The following is a 9,048-nucleotide window of genomic DNA, read 5'->3' as shown; positions in this document are numbered from 1 at the left end:
AAAAAAAAAAGAAAGAAATGCATTTTTCTTCTGGTACTGTGGATATGAAATAACTGAGACAGGAAATTGAACAAATACGTTTCAGCAAATAAAAAAAAATCAGGCAGCCACTGAAAAGTGCAATGCAGAACCATATCTAAAGGAGCATGAGGGGATGATTTAACTAATGCGTGGGCCTTGGCGAACTTTAGAGGAATGAATGTTCCATGCGTGCTCAGCACAGCCTCTGGAAAGTGCGCGGCTGGGTTTGTCAATGGTTATCTCAGAACAAACAGGATTTTTGCCACCTTTTATCTTTCTTGCTTGTCAGTATTTCCCTCTTTCTATAGTGAGCATGAACTCTTTTTGTTAAAGGAAATAAATTAATGAAAGAAACTTAATTTGAAAGAAAATAATGGCTCCAGGTCTTCCTGGACAATAAAAACATTTAAACCATGAAAAAGAATAAATAAATAAATAAATAAATAAATAAATAAATAAATAAGAAAGAAAATATTGAAACCTTCCAGTTATCGGTCCTCTCCTGGACACAACACTGTGCCTCACTGGGCTGGACACAATGCCCCCCTCACAAAGAGAAAAAAGCAAACATTGCTGGCTGGCTGTCTGTGGGTTACGTACTGTGGGGACCAGCAGGTGATTCTTTCCCTGATCTAAATCACTAGAAGTTACACTACATTAAGGCATCCCTTTGGGCTTTGCATCTGCTACTTAGCTGGCTATAGAAAACGTACTTTCTCCTTTTGATAGGGGGATAAAATTTATTCTGTAAATAAGGAAGCTGCTATCCCAAAAGATAAAGCTAAGCCAGGCATCAGGGTCAGGGCACAGGCTAGAAAATCCATCACTGTAGTGAGGCTGAGACTGGAGGATCACAAGTGAAAGTAAGCCCAGCTTGGGTTACTCACCAACTTAGCAAGACTATGTCCAGAAATAAAAAATTAAAAAGAGCTGAAGATATAGTTCAGTGAAAAAGCTATGGCTTCAATCCATAGTACCAATGAATTTTTTTTTTTAAGAAAACTTAAGGCTAGAGTCAGGCTTGATGGCACATACATGTAAACCTAGCACTCGGGAGTTGAGGCAGGAGGATCATTGTGAGTTCAAGACCAGCCTGAGCTCAAGGCCAGTTTGAACTGCATAGCAAGACCCTGTCTCAGAAAGACCAAAAAAAAAAAGGAAGAAAGAAAATAAAATGAAGTATAGAGTAAAATTAGATGAAGAAACAATGTTGTCCAAGAATATTCCGAAGCCTACGCAGGTACAGAAGGACAACACTTGATTATCGGGTATAGGCAAACAGACCCAACCCAAAGGCATTTTTTCTTGGTGGTCCCACACAATATGCTATAAATCTGGAAAAGGAAACTTGAAATCATTAAGGTCACATATTTATAACATCATATTCAATTAGGTTAGAAAAGTGCAATATCTGTCATCATGTCATAAAAAGATGTGTTTTTCTCTCAGATCTTTTGGAAAGAAAAGCTCCCAATACTGTTACAGATAGGACTGTTTTCAATCAGTTACAAGAAGCAATTCAATTACAAGAGGGTTTAGTGCAGTAACTGACTCCAGACTAATTTAATTTCTTTAGGTCTCTAAAGATCAATTGATCTGATTTGTCCCATCCCCAAAGGCTATTTAGGAAAAACTCAGACTTAAATACCTGGAAGTGAAATCTAAAACCTTGGCCAGGTTCACACTGCTTCGCTCATCTCGCAAACTTTCAGCTGGTCCTATAGCGCACTCCTTGGCGCTCAGACCATGAGAGCCGCTTTGCCTCACATACGCGTGCTGAGTGCTCTCAGGACTTACTCAGTGACTGAGAAATGTGGTTGGGCGCTCTATCAGACCTGCCCTTCTCGGGGCAGCAGGCGGGGTCCTCCCACCTCATGCCCACGAGTGTGACTGCAAGGCCGTTTTTACTCCAGGAGCAGCTCGTGATGGCCAGGAAAAGCAGACTTGGATGGGGAACAGACAGTGCCATACAAGGCTCATCTCACAAGAAGAGGAACTTAGCACTGCTGTGCACTTTGTGATTTATGGGGTGCTTTTGTAAACGTCTTAAATCGATGCTGCAATAAACCTTCGAGCCAGCCCGCTATTGTCTCCATTTTCTACATGAAGACACAGACGGAAGCTCAGCGACTTCTCCAGGATCAATCACCCAGGAAAAGGCGGAGCGGCACCTCTGCCCCACGACCATTTCCTCCCAGCAGGGACAGCTTCCCGCCCACCTGTGACAGAAGGTGTGACAGGCTCTAGGACAGTGCAGCACTACTACCCCCACCTGACTCCAGTCTCCACTCTTACTTGAATCCCAAGAAAATTGAGAAAAAAAAAAAAAAAAATCACTCGAAATGATCCCACCCCACAAGCCACTCTGCATCGGAGCTGCTGACACTCAGAAGAGAATGGAAAAGTCATTGCTAGAGGAAGGCGCCTTGCAAGTAAGGGTCCTGCTTGCTGCGCAGGCTGCTGTTAGCTCTTTCTCACTGACTTCCGCCGCCCTGGCCAGAGAGCTGCGCACTACCTTCTTTCCGCTCTTTGCAATGGAATTTTCTACCGGAGCCCAATCTTTCTGAGCTCATCACTCGAACCTCTCCAAATAATCTCTCTTTTTGACTCAAATTGCACAGTTTTGTCCAATGTTCAGCAGGTCCCGCTGACCTCTCTGCCTCCCCACCAAGCCTCCTTAGTCTTCTCCCACCCCATGAACCACCTCCCCATACTCTGCCACTGGGGAAGGCTTAGGACGAGCCAGGCCGAAGCTGCTGAAACACGGAACTGGCCCTTGTGTGGAGCTGCCAGGACGGGCTGGGCAGAAGTTCAGAGTCAGCTGTGGCCACGTGGTAGGCAACAGAGAGCTGCCCAGTGGCGGGAATGTGCCCAGGTGGGGAGAAATCACACAAATGTGAAGATACAGTGAACGAGAAGGCTGCCGACTCAATACCCCACCTGTTGATAGGGACATCGGGCCACAAAATAAGATTAAATGTAGAAAATCAATGTGTTTAGGACATACAAATGATGGGCGGGGCAAATTTTGCATTTTATTGGAACAACTATGGCTGAGACTATGGTCATGTGCTCCACCTGGGGCTCTCAAACCACAAGAACCATCCTGGTTGAAAGAAGTAGGTAAGTTACAGGTCCACGACTACCATTTGTCTTCTTAGCTTCTGATGTTTCTCCTTGAAAGATAAGCAGTCTACTCTATGGGTTAAACCATGTGACCTTGAAGTAAACGGCATGGCCTTCTTTCACAATTCCAAATTGCCCTTACACTCTGAAAATAAGATCATTTAAGGAGGCAAAAGGCCATCACGGTCCCATTTCTCTGCAGATTGTCATTTGTCAAAACATAGAGCTTATTAACACCAAGAGGACTAAGTCTTTGACACCATCAGCCCTGTGTTTATGGCCAATAAGGGCCCTGACCACACACCACCTTCTCTAAGGACATGACAGCTTGGTGTGGCACTCGCAAGACTTGAGCAGCTGCGTGTCTGCTGGGCCTACAGTTGGAAGGAAGGACACAGAGACTCGGAGACCAGATAGAATCAGGTTAGTGTCCCAGGTTAGTGTTCTTACAAACCCACTCTTGACTTTATCTTATCTGGACAAAAGGTAAGCAGAAAATTCTCATTACCTCTCAATGTCAGTGAGCCTGGAGGAGTCCCGGAACCCTTTGGCAAAAGGATTGCTGTCTATTTTCAGCTTGGTTATCTGGAAAGGAAAGAATGGGTACGAGACAATCTCATTTGTGAGGTCAAAGAAGTAAAACCCGAAACAAATTTTCTTCATGTCCATGGTCCCCCAGGAATATCTCAGGGTCTCTCAGCATTGTGAGCAGGGCTTAAGGTGCTGGACGAGTGACAGGAAGATGGGTCACGGCCAAGCTGAAGCCAGTTAGGCTGAGGGCTTTTCAGGAGAAGTGGACAAGCACTGGGGTGTGACATACGTGAAACAGACGTGACAGGCAATGGCTCAGCTGGGGAAGTGGGAGCCGCCTTAAGGGCAGCTGGGTATAGTTCCAGCATTCCAGGAAAAGGGGGAATAAGTGCACAAATGTCTCATTTTCACTTGGCAGCACCTTGAGTTAATACCACGAGCATGTACACACACCAGGATGGATAAGAATGAAATGTCCAATAATAGCATCACGTGCAATGCTGCAAAGCACAGGACACGCATCCTTTGGAACATAGATCCATTCCCACTCCCATTCATTTCACTGAATTAGAATCTAATTAGACCACACCTTATTCTCCTTCTATACAATGCAGTTTATTGAATGCTATGTTTCTATGGAAGCAAATACTTTTTTAGGAAGAACTGCTGTCCCAATCATTGTCTGTGGCAGGGCATCTGTAATCCTCCAGGACTCAATGAACGCAGGACGATCCTTCAGACTACATGCACCCGGCCTGCTGAGGAAGCCACCTCAGATTGTGAGGCAGAAGGAAAGGAGACCTCCTCCATGAGGGAATTCCTTGTGAGTGCAGAGAGGACCCACGAGACTGTGAGCCCACAGCCTAGACTGACAGACGGTCACATTAAGGCACAAAGGGTGAGGACCATGACACCGAGTCAGTCACTGAATTAGAATCAGGGGGAGGCCCCCAAGGGAGCTGCAGCCGTGAGCATCAGAAGCAGAGCCCACATTCACCTTTGGAGAGAAATGGACACAAAAGGCCCTGAAAGGGGAAAAAGTTACAGAGAGAGGTGAGGCCTGTCCTCCTAGCTGACTAAGGAGCCAGAGAAACTCACAGTCTGAAATATTACTTTCCAAAAGCAACTTATCCTCAGGTCAGAGTATATCCACAGTTCACTTTAAACCATTAACTCCCTCAAAACTTCTTTGTTTCATGAGTGAGGCTATTTCCTTTTGCAAGGTTTTCGAAAGTGAGCTGAACGTGCAGAGTTGCAATAAAGCCACCCTACGCTCAGCCTCCCTGATCCTGACCCTCCTTTACCAAGGCGCCTCCCCTCCAGAACAGCTGGGATCTGGTAGGCTGCTCTCTGCTGTCTGTAACTGGCATCTGGAAGACTCTAGGAACATGCCAATCCTGAAGGGCACTGGAAAGGGTCTCCAAAGTGCTCGCTATAGCCCATGAACACTTCCTATAGAGCAGCTAAGAAAATAACTAATTTCCATTTTAGCTTAGTAATAGCAGTCAGTAGAGAAGGGAGGAAATTTGGTAGGAAATAGACATCTATTTGCAACAGAGAGTAAAGCACCCTACAAAATACACTTAAGGAAACATGTCCAAGTCAGCCAGGCAGAGTGGGACACATAAGCAATCCCTGCACTTTGGGAGGCTGAGGCAGGAGGCTGGCAAGTTCAAGTTCCACCTGGGCAACTTAGTACAACTCTGTCTGAAAATTAAAACTAATTATAAAAGGACCTGGGGGTGTCACTCAGTAGAAGAGGGCCCTTGGGTTTCATCCCTAGGTCCACAAAGTGAAGCTCGGGAGGTATGTCACAGCATTGCCACCTCTACAAAGTTCCCATCAAGACTCTGTAAAGAGCCTTGTCTTTCACAGGGCTGCTGCTCCCTGAGGAGCTCTCCGCTGCAGGCCCTATTTTGAAGGTCAGTGTGGGGAAAGAAAGAGAAATTTATATTCATTTGAGGTAAACTGTAAACACCTTTAGCCCTAGCAATGCTTCTAGGTACCAACAAGATCTAAAACCCCTCAAAAGGGGCTGGTGAGATGGCTCAGTGGTCTAAAGCACCTACTTAGAACAAGCTTAGCAAAGCACAGGGACCGCAGTTCAATCCCCCAGCACCACATGCCAGCCAGCCCCGCCCCCTGGTGGGCTGAGCTGGCCACACACACAGAAATAAATAAATAAAAATTAAAAAAAAAAAACCCTCAAAGACATGCGCTGAGTCCCTTTCTATAGAATTCTTATAATTCAAAATATGTTCTGTTTCCAAAGTGCTTTATGGCTCTTGAAAACACTTTCACAATCTTTCAGCAGCAGCTGACTACTTAATGGGGACTGGTGACCTGGCCAGAGCCCTGAGAGACGCTGAACAGGACATGGATAAAGGATGCAGGGTTTCTGAGCTGAGGGAGCTGAGCACGCAGAGTCACCTGCAAAGCAGGATGGGAAGGTGGCACCCAGCCCTCAGAACCAGGGACATTAAGGGTGAATCCAGCCCTGATGGAAATTCCCAACTAGAGCCATGGGACAGAACGACAAAGGCAAATCCTCCTTCCAGCAGCATGTTCATGAGACTGCAGAGTGAGAGGGTTTGCAGAAGCTCCAGGTTTCTGGAGTTGGTCATGGGTTTCCTATCAGAATGACAAACTATTATTGAAAGAAGTTCTCTTACAGCTGCCCTCTTCACTGTGAGCCAGAGTGGTGTCCGGCTGCATGGAAGTAGAACAGAAAGCAGTGGCTGCTACAACAGTCAGACACTTGGTCCCTAAAGAAGAGTTGCAACTTCTGCCTGCTCTTCACATTTCCAAAGGGAGGAGCTCAGGGCAGGACGAGTGTGTGGCTCCTTCCATCCCCAGAGTGTGGCTCTCAATACACGGGTGTCTTTCCACCAGCGTGTCTGTCACCTTATCTAATGTTACCGCTGCACTCGGGCACAAAGAGGGCATGTCCACTCTAGAAGTTTCAATCTTAATTTTTTCTCTGCACTCTGAATTTTAAACTTTAATAAAGCTGCAAGAATAGCATATGGTGCTGTATATACCTGTTTACCAATCAGGTTCAGCAATGACTTAAACTTAAGGCATCATTTAGAAAAAAGGACTCGGGATATTTACCAGATATATACTTTCTTCATGGATCATTTTACCTAATTCTAGAGAAAATAATTGCATTCAGATATTAAAGCAAAAAAGTGGAATGAATTTATTGTCACTAAAATTTCACGGGGACTCTGAGAAATAGATATTATACTTTTATGCCTTATTTTATTGTAAGGATTAAATACAGGGAGTCCTGAGCTATATCCTGAGCTTTAAAAACAAAAAGAAAACAAAAAAAACCCTCTTACATATTTTTTTTTTTTTTTTTTTTTTTTTTTTTTGCAGTACCATGGATTGAACTCAGGACCTTATGTTTGCCAGGCAAGCACGCATTCCACTGAGCTACTCCCCGGCCCTTGTATATTCTTTCTTCCATGTATCTTAGTATGTACTTGCTGTACACCATGGATATATTCATCATGGGGAACTGGATGATGTATGTAATACATCTTAATTCTATTTCCTCCTCTTCACTTCTTCCTTTCCCCTCCTTCTCTAGTTCCTCAAGAACAATCTCCCTAGTTTGTAATACCAGTCTTTTATTTTGTTCTTTTTTTTTTTTTTTTTTCTCGGAACTGGGGATTGAACTCAGGTCCTTGCGCTTGCCAGGCAAGTGCTTATTCTACTGAGCTATCTCCCCAGCCCCTATTAGTGGAAGCCAAGTGGACTCAGAATCTTTCAGATATCCACAATAAAAACCCAGGAAAAAATTGTTTTGCTTTATTTCAAAAACAAGCAGCCAGAAATATGATTGTATTTTTAAGCAGTTACCACATAGGTGGAATTCTGTATCTACTCAAAAGCATTTAATACTGGTTTTTAACTTTAAGGTAAAATAATTTTTAAATAGTAAATGTTTACATTTTAGCTAATTACACATATTAAAACATCAGACAAAGAGGCCAGGGAGATAGCTCAGTAGAATAAGTGCTTGCCTGGCAAGCACAAGGACCTGAGTTCAATCCCTGGTTTCGAAAAAAAAAAATTGGACATAGATTTTATTCTATAATATTTAAATAAAAAGCCAATAGCTGTATAGAATTAAGTTCTCTTTTGAAGGTGCAGTTTTATGAAATCTGTGGTAACTGCAAAAGTAGCACTGCAGAGTTGACGAGAAAAAGGAGCTGAGTTATAGCCTGTGACTGTGGACAGCTGGACACCAATCCATTCCTGTGGTGACAGGGGGTCTCTGCAGCTTGTCAGGCCATAGGACAATAGTACCCTTGTCAATGGTCATACTGAAAGAAGTATCAAAAAAAAAAAAAAAAAACTGACTTGGGGTAGTGACACATGCCTACCATCCCAGCATTCTGGGAGGCTGAGGCAGAAAGATTGCAAATTTGAACCTAGTCTGGGCAACTTAGCAACTTAGTAAAACACTGTCTCAAAATAAAAAAAATAAATAAAAATAAATTAAAAAAAAACATGGCTGGGGATGTCATTCAGTGTGAAGATCCTGGGTTCAATCCCAGCCAACGAATGAATGAATCAATCAACAAATCAACATCCACTATACATCATTCCAGGGAACCAGAAATGTGGCATCTTTACCACTCCAAAGTAAAATTTTAGAGCAGCAGTGTTTCTTACGTGGTGCAGAGAAAGAAAGTATTAATGAGTAAGGATAGCAGTGTGCGCTTCAGAAATCCTCTGAGCATGTGTCTACACGCATCCAAGTTACTAGTAGTTCGGGATCAACACAACCGTTTCTCCACATGACACAGTAATAATGTGGAATGTAATGCATCTCCTAACCAGAAGATTCTCTCTTTTAGCACCTCCACATCTGCACAGAAACACGAATGTAATCAGAGGGCAGATTCTCACATCACCAGCTGTGTCCCCGGGAAGGGGGCTTCTGCGGAGCTCCCCCTGGCCCCGAGCATCATGGGACTGGAGTCCATCAGGCTTCCCAGCTGTGGCGGGCATTGGCCCTCGGGGACCATTTCTCCAATTATTGAGAGAAGATCTGGCCAAAGGCATTTAAAAACGAAACCTGACCTACACTTCAACTCTACAGAAAGATTTGCCTGCGCAGAAGACATGCATGACCTTTAAATCTTAAATTATAAAGTAGTTTGTTGAAAGTGTAATGTATTTAGCTTTTACCCAATAATGGAAATAAATGCAATCATCCCCTTGCAAAAACCAGAAAAAGTAATAGCAAAACAGGCCGGAGAGATAGCTCAGTAGAATAAGCGCTTGCCTGGCAAGCACAAGGGCCTGAGTTCAATTCCCGGTTCCACCAAAAAACAAAACAAAAAAGCAAAA

The 9,048-nt window shown here is 43.9% G+C and overlaps 1 protein-coding gene across 3 annotated transcripts in view; it reads right to left on the bottom strand.

Annotated features, from left to right (window-relative positions):
- The window catches only part of Tbx20 (T-box 20), a 53,304-nt gene that overhangs the window by 26,709 nt on the left and 17,547 nt on the right, over nt 1–9,048 (bottom strand). For all 3 annotated transcript variants that reach the window (XM_023713380.1, XM_023713381.1, XM_004629672.2), the window contains exon 5: nt 3,656–3,732. In XM_023713380.1, the coding sequence (XP_023569148.1) occupies nt 3,656–3,732 (77 nt within the window). The remainder of the gene's footprint in view (nt 1–3,655; nt 3,733–9,048) is intronic.

This window comes from Octodon degus, unplaced genomic scaffold (assembly GCF_000260255.1).
Source record: "Octodon degus isolate 3935 unplaced genomic scaffold, OctDeg1.0 scaffold00031, whole genome shotgun sequence".
NCBI lineage: Eukaryota > Metazoa > Chordata > Mammalia > Rodentia > Octodontidae > Octodon > Octodon degus.
The sequence above is the reverse complement of the archived record's forward strand: the minus strand, read 5'-3'. Positions and strand labels throughout refer to the sequence as shown.